Raw genomic sequence first — 20,612 nt, forward strand, 5'->3', positions numbered from 1 at the left:
AAGGACCTCAGCTGCACACCCCCAACATCTGCACCCAGCCCAGCAATGACCAAGCTACCACTGGAAGCCCCCTGCAGGAATGAGGAGGATGCCACAGGCCTCAACCCCACCCCTCCTCTTACCTCCTCCCTTCTCTCCCCCTGCCCCCAACTGCTCTGCAACATCATCATGGAATGTAAAAATATATATATTAATAAACTTTAAAATAAATAAATAAATCCCCAAATGCAGTTTCAGTTCTTTATTTCCAAAATCTACTCAAGATTTTTCAGGGCTAATAAGCAGGTGCAGAAGGCCCTTGGTTCATAATCAAGTTATAAAAATGTATGATGAAACTCTTAAAGGGTTACTTATACATTCTGTGAAAGGACTCCAGCTACAAGGTATGGCACAGTGATTTTGAAGTAGTTCTCATGACCACTGACCATTACAGCCTCATTTCAGCTTTGCTCACCAACAAAATGTAGGCCCTTAAAGAATTATATTTCAGAAGTGGCCCTGTTTTGATTTATACTAAAACATCTTTCAAATAACCTAATATATTCCCCCATATTCTCCCAGGTCAAATCTTAATGATTTTTAGACATGTGCTTAGCTTGGGAATTGTCAGTTATTGAGGTCTTCTATTTAATTCTCAGCATTCCCAAGGACAGGTTGATTTTGTTGTTAGTAAGCTAATTAATTACTCCTGTGTAAGATTTTTGAAAGCATATCAGTCAGTAAACCAAATCAGAAATCAAGTATCTGACAAGCACAATTTCTACATCATAGAATGAGTAAACAGTTGTAAGCATTGTTGAGGATATCAGATCCCAAAAAGTTAATAAGCAAACATGGTAAAGAAGTAATTCAGGCCTCCAATGGGCAGGCAGAGTGAAAAAGCTGTAAAAGTCTCCAAGAAGCGATAATGCCTTACCATTTTAGGGTGTTCCTTTCTGGCATAAAGTACAATTCATATTCATTTACAAGGCTGATCACAAATAATATATTCTTATAAATTCTTACAAAAGCTAGCATGATAATACCACTTTTATTCCCCAATTTGCTTTCTTGAAGAGGCAAGAAATTAATGGAATTACAGCCAGCCAATCAGAAATTGTGAACAATTCAGTCTCTCTCTAGCTCTTGGTCTTTATTCCCAAATGTCTGCCACTTTCTGTCAAGTGGCAGAAGGAATTAGAACCAGGTATATTTGGGGTCACAAGTCTTTGAATATATTTGTGAAGTTTTGCCTGCGGGCTTCAAATTGATTCTTGTATGTGTTTTGGTGATCCTTGTGACCTTCACTGAGTCCATCCATATTCTAGTCTACCTTGGTGGCACACCTTCATGCCTTATTACCAGATACTTTCAGAATAATTTCACTGGGATGTCCTAATTCCGACACAAATCCCAGAAATTAATTGTAAAGGAAGATTGAAGAATTCAGCTATGATTTGCTTATCATTTGCAAATGAAAAGAGGACATATGGTGGGGGAGGGGGAAGGTATTTAAAGCTCCCTGCAGAAATATAAACTTGTTTTTTTTTTAATATTTGAAATTAAGCAACTTTTTTTTTTTTTTTTTTTTTTTGCACAGCTGGCCAGTATGGGGATCCGAACCCTTGACATTGGTGTTGTAACACCACACACTAACCAACTGAGTAACCGGCCAGCCCTCCCTGCGGGAATAAAGGGCTCCTGCAAATTAGTTGAAATACCAAATCCAATAGAAAAGTGGTCAATAAACCACATCACAGAGAAGCAATCAGCAAAATTCAGACTGTGGAAACCGACAGGTTAATCTTATTTTTTCCACAAATATGGGGAAAATAAATGGATGGGAAAATCTATTGATTAAGACCAATAAGAAAGGCACTTCAGCTTCACTAAAGGTATCTGAACAACCAATAAGCTTATGAAAAAGTGCTCAATATCAACTGTCAGGGAAAACAAATTAAAACCACGAAGATACCCACTATACACACAATGGCTAAAATTACAGACTGACAACACCAAATGGTAAGGATGTGGACCTACTGGAACTCTGTGGGAGTGTAAAATAGGGTGACCACTTTGGAAAAAGGTACTTCAACTTCTACTAAAATTTAAAATATGTGACTATTACATCTCAGAATAGTCCACTCCTAAATACTTACCCAAAAGAAATTAAAATGTAGGTGCACAAAAAGGCTTGCACAAGATGTTCATAGCAAACTCATTCATAATAGCCAAAAACTGCAAATAGCCCATTGTCCACCAATTGTTCACCGAACAGGTGAAAGTTTAAACTGTGGCATATTTATACAATGGAATACTACTCAGGAATAAAAAGGAACATAGAGCTGAAACACAGATGAATTTCAAAACATGCTGTGTGAAAGAGCATTCTTATGTAAGAATACATACCATATGATTCCATTTATATGAAGTTTTAGAATAGGCCAAACTAATTTATGGTGAACAAAATGCTAAGTGGTTGCCTGCAAGGGGAGGGGAGAAAAAAATGGGAAAGGTGCAAGAATTAACTAGGCAAATCTTCTGTGATGGAAATGTTCTGTAGCTTGCTAGGGGGTTGGGTTACACAGTTGTATATCAAAACTCATCAAATGATTCACTTAACATTTGTTCACCTTTCTGTAAATTTTCCCTCTAAAAAAACACTCTAGTTAATGACATGTATGCTGAAAAGCTTAAGAGTCAAGTACAGATGTCTATTACCTATTTTGACATGCACAAAGTGATAAAGAATGGCAAAATGTAGAATCGAAGTGGTGGGTTTAATGTTGATACTCCAACTTTTCTTCATGCCTGAAATTTTTTATTTAAAAATGTTGCAGGGAAAAATTGGCATAGTACCCATTTGCAATGTGTGAACTACTTGGATCCTGATTCAAATAAACTTTTTTAAAAGTGGCATTTCCGATAAGTAGATATTTGGTGACAAGAAATTATTAATATTTTTAGGAATGATATACATCCTCTTTGCTGAGATGCATACTGAAATTACAGATGAAATGATACTGTCTAGGATTTACTTTAAAATTAATGAGGAAACATGGATGGGGATTACAGGTTAAAGAAGACCATAAACTGATAATTATTGATGGTTATATGGGAGATTTATTATACTCTTTTTGTATGTTTGAAATTTTCCATAGTAAAGTTTTGTGGGGTTTTAAGAAAAAGAAAAATTGGAAGAAGATATGGATATGAAGACAGTTCACAAAAAAGGAAATCCAAAAGCTCTTAAACATGAAGAAATGCCACCTCATAAGAGAATGCCATTGTCTCTTGATTTTTTTTTAACCTGTCAGATTGGCAATGAATAGACTCGTAATACACTTTGCTGGTCAGGCTATGCAGAAATGGGCACTTGCACTGCTGGTACAAACTATGAAACAACTTTAGATATAAATTTAATCTTAAACATAAATTATAAGTGCACATAATCTTAGCATTTACCTAACAATTTGTGTATATACAAAACGACATAAGTTATACAAGGTAATTCATTTTGGCATTTAATAGTAAGAGATAGGAAACAATTCACATGTTCATCAGTAAAAGGTTAAATTATATACATCCACACTCTACAATCATTAAAAAAGAATGAGGAAAAATTTTATATACTGATATAATCGTCAGGATGTTTAAGTGGGGAAAAAAGCAAAATACTAAGTATATATATTATACCATAATTTTAAAAAGAAACGAAAGTGTCTATTAATATTTGCTTATATATATACAATAAAAATCACTACAAGTTTATATTAGTAAATAAGGACAGGGTTGCCTGAGAAGAGGAACTAAGTGACTGAAGTATAGGATGGGGAGGAGACTGTTACTGCACACCCTTTGTATCTCTTGAAGTTTATTTCCTTCAAAAAAATAAAATATCAACAATTTAAAAATTAGCCCAGTATTACTAATTTCAATATCATCAAGGCTTAAGACAGACTAAACCTTCTTACATGCCCTTTCTAAAGCACAGTAAGAAAACCAACCAAGTAAAAAATTGGGCAAAGACCTGATCACACCAAAGATGATATGCAGACAGCAAGTGAGTATATGAAAAGATGTTCAACATAATATGCCATTATGGAACTGGAAATCAAAACAATGACATACAATTATATATCTAAATTTGAATGGCTAAATCCAAATCACTGACAGCACCAAATGCTGGGTGAGAATACAGAATGCTCATTCATTGCTGGTAGGAATGAAAAATGTTATAGCCACTTTGAAACAGTTTGGTGTTTTGTTACTTACCATACAATCCAGCAATTGCACCCCTTGGTATTTACCCAAAGGAGTTAAATAAAAACTTATGTCCACACAACCTGCACATGAATGTTTATAGCAGCTTTCTTCCATTCTTACAAACTTTAGGGCGGGCTATTTAGCTCAGTTGGTCAAAGCACAATGTTAAAACACCAAGGTCAAGGGTTTGGATCCCCGTACCAGCGCGCGCACACGCGCACGCACACAAACACACACACTCCAGAGATTATTTTCTAATCTGCTAAAAACAGGGAAAAAATGTATTTCTCCTATATTAGAGCAATCTGATTTTGTCAAAGCGCCCAGAACTCAAACCTGCCTCTACTTTATTGCCGAGATATACCACCCTACCCAATAATACAGGTCCTACCAATTGAATGTGAATCCCTTCACACAATTTAGGAGAAATTCTCAGAACAACGGAGTGTTTTAAATTATAAGATGAACAGGATATAACTCAGAGAAAAATAAACCTCCAAATGAGAATCTAATAAGGACTGTTTAGGACAGAGGATACTAATAGGGCATGCTGACTAATGAGCAAGGTCATTGCACACAATGTCACCTACATGAGAAGTAGCTTCCTCATGCTACTTCTTCCCCACAGTGCAGAAGTAGTGAGAAGAATTCAGAGCCTTGCACCCCAGAGCAGATTTCGTCTCCATTCCCATGTGGCAGAAGCTTCAGTCACCCAGGCATAAAGGGACGAACACTCTGGTTCTGCTTCATTCTCTGGTATCACTGAGTATATGAGATCAGGTCACAATCTTCAGCAGTTTTCTCCTTGGTATTTTACATACTACTTTTCAGAGTTCTACCCTGCAGTTCCTTGAGAAGTAGCTAAGGCAAAGCAGAGCAAGCACCCTGGCTGAATTCCCCAATCCCACTATTGTTTCTGATAGCTTTACCACAAAGAAGATTATGGAGACATAAGGAACGTAAATACAAGAGGGAAATTCACTATTATTGCTTTCTTCAATACAAATGGTGATGCACAACCCAGTTTTATCAAATGTTGGGAAATAGTAATGTCTTCTGAATGGACAGAAACAAAAGATTTTATTCCATTATGTGCTTCTCTTCCTCTCCCAGTAACTACTTTCACCTTATCAGCACTCACTCATTTACTAGCCTAAATTATGAACAAAAATTAAAGTGAGTGGAGTATTCGAATTCATAAGATGACGTCCCAATGACGGCCATCTTTTATACTGATAACTCAGCCTCTAGTGTAGCAAGAAGACACGTTCCTTGAAACTTATCCATCACATAGCATTTTAATGCTTTTGCTCATTCTTTTCCCAGAGATGTGCAAATGAAATTCATTAGCTCAAAATAAAGTAATTGCAAATGTATTAATTCCTCACCAACCCCAATCCCAATCCCAATCCGCTACAGATCTTTTCCACAGCAAATTAGATACCAACTGCTAAAGGGAGAGGGAAAAAATCACATTCTAACAGACCATACAACTTTAGACACCAGCTCTCATAACTTGGTACATTCAACCATATATGAATGCACATTTCCATGTAAGTAGTACTACTGTGGATGTTAAGCTAGTTGATCAAATGTTTATAGGATGATTAAAAAAGCACACACACAACTGAAAATTAACTTTCTTCTTATATTAATATACCAGGACTCGATATAATAAAAAATATATGCAATGCAGTTGACTCACACACACCCATAATAAATACTCTTGGGTAATCTTCAGCCTGAAACAAGCCTTCATTTATTGACTACTTACAGTACAGTGATTTTGTATCACAGCTGGCAATCAAAGATGGTTATATATTAAGTGAGAAGACTCTGTCTCTCTTCCAGATATCACTTCTCAGGAATCTGGGCAAATTCAGTTTTAAGAACTAGAATTATATCTCCTGGTGGCAGCCGTCACCCTGAGAACAGGAACAAGGCAAAGAAAGTATACAGGACTTTGATTCTCCTACACAGGTTTACATAAAGTTAGTTTATTAATGACTACATTTTGAAGCCAGCCATTTTGTCCAATATTTAAATAATAAGCTTTTTAATATTAAAGCAGGAGATACTGCCACAATGTGACAGAAGTACAGCTTTATCCATAAACCCTTCACACAATTACACATTAAATGCTACTATTTTTTTTATTTAAGCAAGACACCCCTACTTGTTCTAAAATATGGGATGTGCTACCCCAGTGAAAAAGCAAATGAGGAGACAGATTTTTTCCTATCTAACTAGAGCTGGTTTAAATTCAAGTGAAGCCATTAATGTCCTTACCAGTCTGGACTGTTTTGACATGTCACTTCACAGTTTTGAGACTAACAAACACCCTTAAAGTTTACCCAACACCAAAAAAAGAGCGGGGAGGGTTCAGACAACTTTTAAGTTGAGACTAGAATTCTCCTTAAGTAGACAGGCACCAATGTTAAATGTTTTAAGCCTTTAACACAAGGCTTAAAAAGTCAAAACATTTCTAAAGACACAGAACTGCCAAACTGTTGTCATTTACACGCACTAACCTGTGTTATTCATTTCTGTTTTGACTTTCCTTTTTAAAATTCCTAATCCTATCTAAGTAATCAAATACAGCTAAAATTGAAACTACTCTGCCAAATCATATTGGTTCAAAGGTCTGAAACCTTTCTTTGCTTTGGTGAGTATTTGGTTAAAATAAATCATTATTTTACTCCATGAGAAGTTTTAAATCAGAGCTCTCAATTCACAGGCAAAAAACAAAACCTTGAACAGATTTTTTTTTTAAATGGGAGAAAGATTTTAAAGAACAGTGCTAAGTAAAAATATGTACTCTTTATAATGGGTAATATCCTCTATGAAAACAAACTGTTTAATCATATAAAATGAAGACCAGATTTTTAAATCAGATCCTGGACAGTTTAAACAAAAATTTTAATTTGTGGTTTATTTCATAATCCCAAACTCAATCTTCTCTCTTTCAGTCCTCTACGAAATTTTTCTCAGAAGCAATGAACCCCAAACCCCAAAATCCTTTCTCTAGCAGTTGCTGCTAATAAACTGGAACTTTAATATCTGATGTCCAAGAAAGATGTGCAAATGAAATGCTTCTTGCTTCATCCTGAAAATAAGACAAAACAAAAATGTTGCACGTTTACTCAAAATGAAAAAGAATCACAAATGTTCCCATACCATTTAAAATTACAAACTCAACATTTTTTTCTTTCTGGTTTAGTGCAAGTTATCTGACAAATCAGTTAAGGTGCGGAAAATTAGTTAGGCATTAGTGTTTGCAGACTGGTATGAAGATGGTAGATTTTCAGAACTAAGCACAGAATATATTTTACACAGACCTTAGCTAATATAAATATTTAACATCATGGGGTTGTAGAAACTTTATATCCAAAAATAGCCTATGACACCTATAGTAATAGAATGCCCCATGTGTTTTAAAGAAATCATTGGTTAAGTATCTCAAAAGAATGCACCACTACCAGTCGAAAAATGATTACAATATATTATAATACTTTATGGAGAAAAAAATGACACTACAAATTTAGTCAGGGAAAGGGATATCAAGACATATTTAGCAAATTTGTCAGAGGTAAGTTAACACTATAAAACCATGTACTTCTTAAGACAAAAAAACCATTTCATAACATCATTTTAAGAAAAGGAAATAGTGTGCACATTAACTGTGCATATCCATGATAAACCCTAGTTTTTTTTTTTGTTTTTTTTTTTGTTTTTTTTTTGTCGTTTTCGTGACCGGCACTCAGCCAGTGAGTGCACCGGTCAGTCCTATATAGGATCCGAACCCGCGGCGGGAGCGTCACCGCGCTCCCAGCGCAGCACCCTACCAAGTGCGCCACGGGCCCGGCCCATAAACCCTAGTTTTGAATGTATCATTTTAAACATCTTAAAAACATCTTAGAACTAAGGAAATGTGTTTAAATCTTAGTGGGAAGAAAGGCTAATGCAAAGCACATTTTCAATGTATTACAATTTATATACACTAAAGGTAGCTATAAACCTATTTTTAGGCACATAGCATGATGAGTGATGGAAATTATGCATAAAGATTCTACATGGGGACAATGATTTCTATTTCCCAGGAGAAGTTTCATTTCTTACATTGATGTTTCAGTTATAATGATTAGTTTGCTCTTTATTAAAGAGAATAGTTTCTACCATATTACAAATTAGTAGGTTGATGATTATTAATTTATCAATTGAAAATAATTTCTACAGTTGTACCTCTTAAATTTACCTTATTATCTGGAGTCTCTGGAAATCTTATTTTCCTTTTGGACATGAATTCAGGAACAGTTCAATATATCTATGGTCTGAGAATTAAAAAAATTTTTTTTAAAGATTAGTTTTAAAAAGTTGAAAAGGCATTAGGGCTGGCCTGTTAGCTCACTTGGTTAGAGTGTGGTTCTAATAACATCAAGGTTAAGGGCTTGGAGATCCCCACACTGACCAGCTGCCAAAAAATTTTTTTAAATAAAAAAATTAAAAGTTGAAAAGGCAGAAAAAATATTGGGAGCCATTTTTCTCATAATTCAGACAGCAACTTGAACCCTTTGCTCTTCCTATTTCTAATTAAAAACAAAAACAAAATCAAAAGACAGACGAACAAAAAAAGCCTACTAACTCTGGATAGAAATACGAAGTAAAGTAGTAGACAAATAAATGCTGTTCTTTTATAATACAGTGTTTTATCCTTTACATTTAACTTAGTAGTATCAAAAGAATACAATTTTTCCATGGAAAAATTCTAGGCCAATCCCCAAACAGAGAAAGGCATCTATAAGCAAAGACAAGCATCAAAAACAATGAGGGCTGGACTTTAGCTGTTCGTTAGAATACAGCCTTGTAACACACCAAGGCCAAGGGTTCAGATCCCGACACTGACAATGAAAACCATGGGCAGTACTTACGAACATGGGACCGATCCTTGAGCATAGCTGCAACAGCATCCTCATGGGTATCGAAGTGCACATCAGCTTCGCCAGTAGCTTTCCCACTGGAACTGTATTCCATGGTGATTCTAACAGGCTTCAGTGGAGCAAAAAACTAAACAACAAACAAAGGCAGCCAAAAGGAACATAATGGAACTAGGGCCAACTTCTAGAATTCTGATGGTGGCTCTGCATTTCTTTCAAACTTTGATTCATACACCTGATAAATTTGTTTTTAGGAAATCTCCTGTTTAAGCAATAAAGTTAGTACACATCTACCATCTCTTCTGGCTTTCCTAAATTTTCTTAGAACTCAAGGTTACACTTCAAATATCTGTTCTCAAAGAACCAAAAACTACAAATACAATCACTATATAAATGGTTCCCAAACAGTTTTTTAAAACCAGCCAGGACCACTTTTATTATTCCTCCTATACACATCCTTCCCTGTTTCTAAAGAACGTCCATCAAATATACTTCATTTCTTAGTAATTCATTTTTCCTATTTTTAAGCCAGACATGTACTTGATAATCAAATTCCTATTAGCATTGCATAAACAGAGCTACCACACCAAGTGGTTTTCATCCCAAACAAAAGCAACAGAACATAATGCTTTAATGAGAATGTGCAACTGTCATCTGAGTAAAGATATGATTCCTTTTAGGCTTTTGAAAGAATCATGACATCTCTGAGACCATTATCAACTGAAGACTATAGGTTTGGATCTACCTTAGCCATATGTTCTCAAGGTCATGAAATCAATAAAGGATTTGTTTCTTGGTTTTTTTCATTTCATATAGTATCTGTTATAAAATGAAAACATATTTTAAATTCATTTTCTCAAAAATTAGGGAAGCTGTTGCAAGAAAGCTACACAGTGTCTCATGAAAACTCTAGGCATTTAGAAGTACTAGATTCTTGTCTAGTATATAACAGCTCTGTGACCAACTGCCTCTGAGTCTGTTTCCTAAACTAAAAAAATGAACGGATTTAACAAATTCATTCTAAAACCAAACTTTCTTACTTTGAATACTAAACCTACACCATACTATTTTGAATCTATAAAATCCTCTTATCCTTTTTGACTTTAAAATGTAATAAAAAGCCACACTTTTCAGCTACTGAAAGTGAAACAAGCCTCTGCAACCAGAGAGATGCCATCTTACTGTTCAAAGATAGTCCAGAAATACTGTTTATTTCTCTACATTCCCCAAATTAATACAAGTTCAACTTTAGAACTTTTGTTCAAACCGACTGAGATTAGATATCTTACTGCCACACACATTTATAATGTCTTGGGCATTGGCTTGGAAAGGCAATCCCCTCATGTGGACAAAATGGAGTGAAGGCGTAGTTCCAAAATCAACAGCTTCTGGAAGTTTTTCTGGCATCTCCTTAGGCAATTCTGAAAGGTGGAACAAAAAGCACTGTCAAAAACATAAAAGCTTCAAAAGTTATTAACAGATTATAATTAAGTTTGAACTTTATGTCAAAATCCTTAATTCCTCTTGAACCAGTAATGAAGGCCTACAGAAACCAAAATGATCTGAAATTTCTGCCACTTAACAAATATCACCTGAACACCCATAAACATTTAGTACCTCAAACCATTACTAGATTAAAGACTTATCTTTTTGTAACATTAAAGAGAAAGTTAAATGATTATGAATTAAACTGTGAAAGCAAGAGAAACTTTCTGGGTTACAGGGAACAAAAAAATAATCATCATCATCCCAGGGCACTAGTTAAAAAAGTATTTAAACTTCAAAGATTCCAAATGTTGCTTAGGAATTAGGAATCAAAGAAATAATTAAGTCCAGAGACAAACAAAAATCCCTACTTTAGTCAACATTCCTACTCTTTACTGAAATCTTTCCCCTTAGTCTTTCCCCTTAGTTTAAATGTTGACATTTTACTTCCTTTTATTACATTTTTACTTTTGATATAGTCTACAAAATGATTAAATTAAAAACCTAACAAAATAATTAAGCTCTTCTGCATATATTCAAAGTACCTACCACACTCAAGACATATTAAATCTTTAACTCAATTCCCTTGTCTTACAATCTTACAATTTCATACAACATGGTCATGAAAAAATCTTTTTAACAAAAACCATATTAGACCCAATGAGTCTAAAGAAGAGGCAGGACCTTACCTATTTCCTTCTCACTTTCAAAAGCTGTCATGGGTCGAATATCCTCATTTACTTCATGTTCTTCAAAGACCATTTCTGGCTCAGTTATATACTTAGCAGTAGGAGAAGATGTCATTTTCTTTATCTTATGAGAGCCAACATGTGTTCTAACTTCATTCCTTCTGCTTGGAAATATCTCTATATATCTATATCGATAAGCAAAAGTGAACAGGCACAAATGATGCAAAGTAACTTTACACTGAACTCATTTAAAATAAATACGTATATATTATATCTACAATAGCTTATTGTAAATAATGTGTCCAAAGATAACAGGTAGGGGCAAAGTAATAACGGACATAGATATTGCCCACGAAAAAGTACTCTTGTCAGAGTAGGTCACTGATTTAATCTTTCCGCCCCAAGATAACAGTTTTCTTCATACACATTTTAACAGTATTTTCTACCCTGTTTTTCTTCATGAGAATAACTATGCTAAAGTGAATTGTGTGTGTAGATAAGAATCTGGTAAGGTTTATTTATTTATTTTACAGTTGATTAGCAATCTCTTGAAGCCTTCCAATTCAATTCTGTGAAAATTAATCATATCTATATAAGATAACACATCATAAGAAGAGCTAACTTCCCCATAACATTGCTAAGAGACTAATGAGAATTCAAGAACTAAATGTCAACCTGACCTGTTATCATAGAGGCAGTGGGACTACCTACTAAATCTAAGCTTCTGAAACCAGTTTTCTTTTTCTCAATGTTGCTTTTCCAAACTATTATTAAAAGTGAGTTGTAAAAATTATTTGTATGTTCAGATCTATAAAGATGAGATGAGCACTTCTTTTTGTTGTTTTGTTTTCTAAAAAGTTTACTTTTGATTATACATATTTATGAGGTAGAGTTGACAAAGTATTTGTGTACAGTATGTGATAATCAAATCAATATTATCAGCATGTTCATCATTACAAATTGTAATAACTCTTCATGTCCCTTACCCAATTACTCCTTAACCCTCCTCCCTCTCCCCCTCTCCCACCCGTAATAACTTATATGTCAGTTCTCTCCTTCTGAAAGTTCAACATTTTATTGTGGTCTTTCTTTGCTCTCACTTATGAGTGAGGACATACGCATATCACAATTTTTTTAAAAAATTTTTTATTATTAGCATATTTATTCTTTCAAATTGTGATATTTCTTTATGCTCTTTTCCCAACCTTTCACTTTCCAAACCCCCTTCCTAACTCCCCCCATCTCTAGTATCCTTAGGTTGGTTCTCTTCTTCTGAAAGCTCAATGTATTGTTGTGGTCTTTTCTTTCTTTCCTTCTTTCTTTCTTTCCTCCTTCTCCTTTTCCTTCCCTCCCTCCCTTCCTTCCTAACAGCCAGTTATGAGTAAGAACATGCGGTATTTCTGTTGGTCTGGCTTATTTCACTTAACATAATTTTCTCCTGACTCAACCATGTTGCTGCAAATGGAAGAATTTCATTCTTCTTTATGGCTGAGTAATATTCCACTGTGTATATATATCACATTTTCTTTATCCAGTTGTCCACGGATGGACACTTAGGTGGGTTCCATATTCTGACTACTGTAAATAGAGCTTCAATGAACATGGGAATGAAAGTATCCCTTCAACATGATGATTTTCATTCCTTTGGAAAGATACCAGTTAACGGGATTGCTCTATCTGTAGTTGTTTGAGAAACCTCCATGCTGTTTTCCATAATAGCTGAGCACCACTTCTTAAAAAAGATATTTGAACAAATTTTTTAAGTACATCCTGAAATACACTGGCTGTGGAATGATTGATTAAAAAAAAAAAAAAAAACTCCAAAGGAGCTAAGAAAAAAGGCCAGAAAGCAACAAAATAAGTGACTTAACATTAAAAACTTTTTAAAAATTTTTGACTGTACCTCCAAAATTAATGTTGAAATAAAATAAAATAAACCCACTCATCATTATGTGTATCCTGATATAATGTGAACATGAGACACCATACACGACAACTGACCCAATTTCCTCAAGTCAACAGCATTTAAAAAGGGGGAGGGAATAAAAAAATAAAGAAAGGGATTGGCTCTACTTTAAGAGAATTCGAAATGTAACAGTCAAATGCAATGTGTGGACCTTGTTTGGATTCTGGTTCAAACAAATGAACTGTACAAAGATATTTCTAGTATTATTGGGAAAATGTTATTATGGACTGTTATTAGATAATAAATTATTGTTAATTTTGTTAGATGTAGTAATATTGTGATTATGTAGGAAAATGTCTTTTTTTAAAGATGCATACTGAAAAAACAGATGAAACAAATATAACAAATGTTAATGATTTGTGTATCCAAGTGATGGGTACTTGACAGCTCATCACACTATTCTCTCTACTTCTCTATTTGGATAATTTAACAGTCATATTACACAACATTCATCAAAACGACTTGATGTGTGATGCTTCTGCATCATTAGTATCTGCTTTACTCACCGGTTACCAATTTCTTCCCTGTGTTTCAAGAGGGCTTGGTTGGCCATTTCTGGTTCTTCAAACTGCACATAGGCTTCCCCTGTTTTTCTTCTCCCTCGATAGTCCATCACAAAAGTAATGTCTACTATATTCAGTCCTAGCACACCAATAAATTAATACGAATTAGTGCTAATAGCAGCACTTTCTAATCCTCAGAATTAACACATTTCACTCACACATTAGTAAAATTTTTATGCTGTCTCACCAGTCCCAAAACTGGATACGTGCTGAATGGGAAGAAAATTATCATGCAGCCAAAAGTTAATAACACCTACATACCCGTAGTTCCAGAATGTTTAGGGTCCATGCAGACCACATAAAACACACAACTCTCCTCACCCCACTTCTTTGCCATTAATTATATTAGGAGACACAGAGATTTAGAATAACATCACTACTAACAGTGCATATTTTACACCTAGGAATTAGATAATGTGTTTATATCACAAAAATTATTACTGTCTTAGGCAAATATGGACACTATTATGAGATTTTTTTTTCAACAGTAAAGCAAATCCTTGTAAAATTATTTTGAAATATGACATTCCCCAAAGATCTGCCTGATAGATCAAAACTCTTACAAAATCTATTAATACTGGAAATTCGAGTGAAGAGCTCTCCCCTCAATAATCTAATTTAAGTGCATGCTGTTACCTAGGAAAAGGCTCATCTAATGTATAGGAGATAACGAGGTAAAAATGGGGGAGAAAAGATATGAGGCCCCAAACATGATATAACTGCAAAGCACCTGCAAAGAAGTCTATAATGTCTTTCTCATTGCAACTATAAGGAAGTCCTCTCAAACGAACCACGCCATCATTTACCACAGGTGAAGATTTGACCTGTAGGCTCTTCATTAAGGCATCCACATCTTCATTGTTTATCTCATAAACTACAAAGAAAAAGCACAAAAGGGATGCAAAATTTACGTAACAAAGGAAGAAGCCAATTAAAAAAAAAAATCAAATACATCATTACTTGGTGTGTTATCCAAGAATTCAAAACTAAGAGTTTTAATCCTTATGCATTTCTCTCAAGAAAATAACAAATGACATTTATTGAATACTTACTATGGGCCAGTCGTAACTCATTTAATCCTCACAATTTGTAAGATAAACTTGGTCAACATACTCATTTTATACATAAGAGACAAGATTATCTCTCTATGCTTCATTTTCACAAGCTGTAAAATAATACATTCATAATATCTAACTACATCATTATTGTTAAGGATCAAAGGAAAACTGCCTCGAGAAGTATAAAACCTATGCAATTATCCCAAAAAGCCAGAATCCGACTTTACATACCTTCCACATAACGCTGACCCATGTACATGCGGTGCTTCTCTAAGGCTTTTTGCACATCCTGCTCTGACTCCATTTCAATTAAGGCATCACCCCTTCGTTTCCCATCTCTATTTAAGAGGAAATGTATTCCATTCCCAGCATTGCGGATTCTGCAGTCTAAAAGTATATGAGTAAAATAAATTAAAAACAAAATCAAACTTTTAGCTCAATTATACAAGTTGCCAGAATTCAATTTTCCAACAACAAAGCAAGAACCAAAATGCCTGTCATATTCCTTTCACAAACACCAACCACTGCATGCTAACAAGGTAATAGTCTCTAAAATGTTCCAAGTAGAAAAGATAAGCAAATCCTAGCACATAAACTCATGATCTCCTTAGCACTGAATGATAAATCAGGGTAGACTCAACACAAAATGCACTATGTCCATTCCAATGTTTCTACTATCAGTTTTAAATCACTTAAGAATTAAAATGTGGTTAGGTTTATACAAAGTGTCTTCATTTAAACTCATATCCAAAGGGCTCTAAAATATTTCCTTTAAGAATAACTGCGGGCCGAGCCTGTGGTGCACTCGGGAGAGTGCGGCGCTGGGAACGTGGCGACACTCCCGCCGTGGGTTCGGATCCTATATAGGAATGGCCGGTGCACTCACTGGCTGAGAGGTGCACTCACTGGCTGAGTTCCGGTCACGAAAAAGACAAAGAATAATTGCTACTAAAATTTAACTTTTCCCCCTTTTCATTACCAAGAGGAAAGACATCCCTGTACTTCATACTTCTTATAATGGGAGTAAGCTGAAGACATAAATCGCAAGTAGCTTTATAAAATACTTGACCCACACAATGCTATGCACTTTAAGGTAGTTAATACATTCAGTTACATCCTTTTACAACAAGTTAAGGTGGCATCTTCTAAAAGCCTTTTAGGAGAAATATTAAAAATCACAGTCAGAAACAAAAACAGGCTGACCAGTTAGCTCAGTTGGTTAGAATGTGGTGCTGATAACGCCAAGGTCCCAGGTTCAAACCATGTACCAGCCAGCGGCCCCCCCGTCCCCCACCCCAGAAAAAGAAACTAAAAGGCTAACTACAGATTGGTAAACCTTCCAAACATGTTATTAAGAGAACCTAATCACTTGATAATAAGTGATCTTGTATTATAAACATATGGATTACATAAAGAGTATGGGATTACATTAATCCCATACTTCCACTAAGAGGTCTTACTTTTTGATTTGTATATATTAAATCATCAGAGAAAACTAGATTCATAACATGCAGTTTTAACATTAAATACTTTTGTTGCATTCAAAGTGTCTTTAAATCTCGTATTTACCAGAAATGGTGCACATGGTATCACTTGGTACGAATACATAACCTGCAAAATGAGACAATTCCAACCAAAGATGTCTACAGCTTAGCCCGACTTAAATTTTGTGTAGCTACCTTTTACTCAAAATTACATATTTAAAACATACATAAAACATACCTGAGAAAAAGTTAAGCACATCTTCCACAGTACACGACCAAGGCAATCCTTGAGCTCGAATGAGATAAACATCATCCACTTCCTCTCCTAACTTGGACGGGGCCAATTCATACTCAGGGAGTGGTGGAAGGTCTTCCAGGTAGGTAGTTTTGGACTCCTTCCAAAGGAAATTTTAAAAAATGTCAAAATACTTCTTTAACAACCTATTTAGAAAATGTTTATTTCTACAAATTAAAACTCTGGATGTTAATATTATTTCAGAGGCAAGGGGTTAACTTCACAAATCCAACTCATCCTGTTTTGACTTAAATTGTACATCATAAAGCAGTAAGTATATCTTAATGGTTTGGCAGGACATAAATTTTACTCAGGGTTTATTTTTAAATTCACCAACCCAAAATTATACCTAATAATAGTGTTTAAGACAGTACAAGAAGGGTCCCTTCAAAATATTTGAGTGTCCCTTACACACAGTGTAAGTGTAATATCACACTCTCATCTCAAAAAGCTTCCCATCTAGAATAAGACAAGCATACAAGCAAGATGTTTTAAGTGCTATAATTAAGATACAAAATACTACAGGCATTCCAAACCGAGCACTAACAGATCAGGATGTAATATGAGATGGGCTTTGGAGGAAGAATAGAATTGATATAAAAGATGGGGCATCCCAGTTTGAGAGGTAAGGAGAAGAAGCAGTATGAACAAAGGCCCATTTGAAAAACAGCAATTAATCCCACTTGTCGAAATTGTAGGGTACAATTAAGAGCCAAACAAACTAAGCTAGCTAAAGGAACTTGGTACCATATACCAGAAGGCCTTGAGTGTTGGACTCAATGTGTGTCCCTCACTTGGCAGGCAAAAGGAAGTAAAATAAAAGAAACTGAGGGTGGGTAAATCAATAAAACAGCAAGATGCCTTGGAAAGATTAATCTATCAGCTGGTATGTCAGACCAACTGAGTAAGAGAAAAGACTGTAAAAGGTAACAGCAGCACTGTGAGGAAACAGGAGCCTGAGACATCCCTAAAGGACTCTATTTTATAAGACTAAGCAAAAGCCGGAATTTAATAAAAATCCAACAAGCACTGAGACCATAACCTGGGAAGACAACTCAGGCTTTAAGACTTGCACTGTACTGGGCTAAGGACAGAGATACCTCTTTGTACCACCCATCGTTTTCATGAAGACTTAGGTCAAATTTTAAGGAGGCAATGATAAATGTTAACTGTGTCTAACACAGATGCTCAACAGATTATATCACTGCAGTTCATTTCACAGAAAAAAATAATCGAGAGAGAAGCCGGCTTTTTTGCGAGGCTTATTAGACATAGTTGAGTCTTTTTAAAAGGCAATTTTCCCCATTTTCCCAGAATTCCATAAGCATCACAGGCTTTTACAAAAAAGGACAGCAAAAAGTATTGGGCCAGGATTCAAATCAATTAGCTCAGCCACTGGCAGACAGCAGCCATCCTAATCAGCCTCCCGGTTTCCATAAGTTCAAGAAGCACAAATTGAATTAAGATAAATATGACCCAAGGCATCAGGAGCTGGGTAGTCACAAAGTGTGCACACCCTTTCCATATACCGCGTAACAAGGACAACAGAAAGCTTCAAATATGCAAGGCACAAAATATTTGCAATCTGAGTTCTTAAAGTACATACTGGCTTTTTTTTAAGGGGGCGGGGGATGAACACCAGATTCACTCCTCGACTCCAAACTAGGGCCTCAATCCTCAACGCCCCCTCTCCTCCGCCCCTTCCACCAATATCAGTCTCCAAACTGTCCTCCCAGCCGATGGCGACCCACAGTCCTAGAGCACCTTCTGTCAGAGGTAGTGGAGTTGCAAAGGTGACCTTCAGTAAACTGGGGCAGGCCGCCTTTCCCCGGGCACCGAGGTAGGAGCGCGCTGGGGACGAGGCTCCTTCCCACAGCCGGCCCACGCAACTGTGTGCGTGAACCTTTGTAAAGGCGGCAGACGGTGACGCGCCGAGTCGGGCGCCCCGGCCTAGTGCTATGGCTGCACGGAACTCCCAACCCTCCGCGAGGCCGGCCTCCCAACTTCTCAACCAGCGGGCACACAGCGATGGATACGGGGTGGCGGCGTCGGCAGCCTCACAAAACCTACCATGGGCCCAGCGGAAAACAAGGCCTCAACATTCACCCCAGCCACACTTACACTGCCCAACCGCCCAGAGACTCGAGGGGCGAACAAAACAGGGAGAAAATCCGAGGCCCAGTGGAGCGTCCCTTGTTCCGGGGCCCAACAGGAGGACCACGCCGGCCCGGGGCCGGGTGTGCGGCGCGTGCCGCGGATCGCCAGGCGCGCCCACGAGGCACAAGCGGAAGGCGCGGAGGAGTGTGCGCGCGGCCGGGCAGGGGTCCCTCGCGCGGCCCCTCGCGGCGCACACGTACCTGGCTGTAACCCCGCGCCGGGCCCGCGGCCGCCGCCAGCGACTGCTGCAAAAGCGGGGCGCGCAGGGCCGAGTAGGAGGCGGCGGCCGCCGCCGCGGCGGAGGTGGCCGCAGGAGGAGGGCCCGCCAGCCTCCCGGCAGAAGTAGGTCCGATCTGGAGGCCCCGAGTCTGGGAGGCAGCGGCCGCGGCGGCCCCGAGCAGCAGCAGTAGGCGGCGGCGGCCCGAGATGCCCGACGGGAAGGAGCCAGCGGCAGAATAGAAGGGCAGGCAGGCGGCACCGGTGCGCCGGCAGCTGCTGCAGTTGCAGCCGCAGCCCCGGAGCAGTGCCCCGAGTACCCAGCGCGTCCCGGCCATGGACTCCAGAGGTGGCACGGGGCCTGGTGGCGGCTGCGACTGCAGCGCGAGCGGAGGGGAAGTAGAATCCAGGGCCAGGGAGGGGAGCAGAGCACTTGCGCCGCCGGCACCGGGGGCAGCAGTGAGTCGAAAGGAGGCGGAGGAGAGCGCGCCGCTCCGCCCTCGGGGCGGGGCTGCCCGCGGGTCGTTGCGGGGAGGGGAGGCGGCTCCGGGACCTGGGTACGACGTCCCCGCTGCTCTTTCACTCGGTGGAAACCGAAGCCCGAAGAGGACAAGGCGAGGACCTTTATGCTGTAGGTAGGGCGGAGCCCTGGAGCGCAGGTCTGCCGCCCCCCCACACTTGCCCCCGAAACGCATAACGTGAGGGGCAGAAGAGCCGTGTCTGGAAGGAATTGTGATCCCGTAGTCATAGAGATACGTTGGGATCACAACGGAGGTTTGGTACCCCCAAGCTTGAGATATGTGCGGAAAGGCACCTTTCTTTGTTTTGAAATGAAATGTATGTACCGCAATGAATGAATATAAAAAATAATATAAAATAAATACTATATGCTGATAATGTCTATAAGAAGGATAAAGCCTTCCCTGATGAGACTTTGTGTTCACAAGTGGACACGCAGAGATTTGCCAAAAAAAGAGATTTTCTTCCTCCTGTGGCCAAGACCTGTCGAAATAAATAGGCAAAAGGGAGTTCTTAGAATAAAAAAGAGAAAAAGCCAATGTTTTAAAAAGTTTTTCATTGAGGGCCGTCCCATGGCTCACTTGAGAGAGGGTGGTGCTGACAACACCAAGTCAAGGGTTAAGATCCCCTTACCGGTCATCTTCAAAAAAATAAATAAATAAATTTTTTATTGTAAAAAAATCTTAAACATAGAACGGTATAATAAACTTACAGAACTTCAGAAATTCTTAACAGTTTTCAATATTGTTTCATATATACCTACCGCCGCCCCTAAACATTATTTTCTTTGCTGGAATATTTTAAAGCAAAGAGTGATTGTGTCAATCACCCTTTAAATATTCATCTTAGATTGATAAGGACTTAAAAGAAAAAAAAAAAACAGACATTTTAGTAAGCTGTTTTTGAGATATTTAAGGTTATTGAGTTTAAGGTTTGCCGGGTTTACCCTGGACTACTTTTAGGTAAGGAAAATTCATTATTTCCCAGAAAACCCTTTCCCC

At 37.6% G+C, this 20,612-nt stretch overlaps 1 protein-coding gene across 1 annotated transcript; it reads right to left on the bottom strand.

Moving 5' to 3' along the window:
* Window positions 1-5,976: 5,976 nt before the first annotated feature.
* Window positions 5,977-19,537, bottom strand: GRSF1 (G-rich RNA sequence binding factor 1). Its single transcript, XM_063108193.1, has 10 exons — window positions 19,077-19,537; window positions 16,663-16,819; window positions 15,172-15,327; window positions 14,613-14,756; window positions 13,826-13,961; window positions 11,354-11,538; window positions 10,479-10,600; window positions 9,174-9,309; window positions 8,501-8,576; window positions 5,977-7,351 (listed from the first exon to the last, which is right to left on the bottom strand). Exons 1-9 carry the CDS (start codon window positions 19,428-19,430, stop codon window positions 8,527-8,529), a joined length of 1,440 nt encoding a protein of 479 aa, XP_062964263.1. The 5' UTR covers window positions 19,431-19,537; the 3' UTR covers window positions 5,977-7,351; window positions 8,501-8,526.
* Window positions 19,538-20,612: the final 1,075 nt, after the last annotated feature.

This window comes from Cynocephalus volans, chromosome 9 (assembly GCF_027409185.1).
Source record: "Cynocephalus volans isolate mCynVol1 chromosome 9, mCynVol1.pri, whole genome shotgun sequence".
NCBI classification, from domain to species: domain Eukaryota; kingdom Metazoa; phylum Chordata; class Mammalia; order Dermoptera; family Cynocephalidae; genus Cynocephalus; species Cynocephalus volans.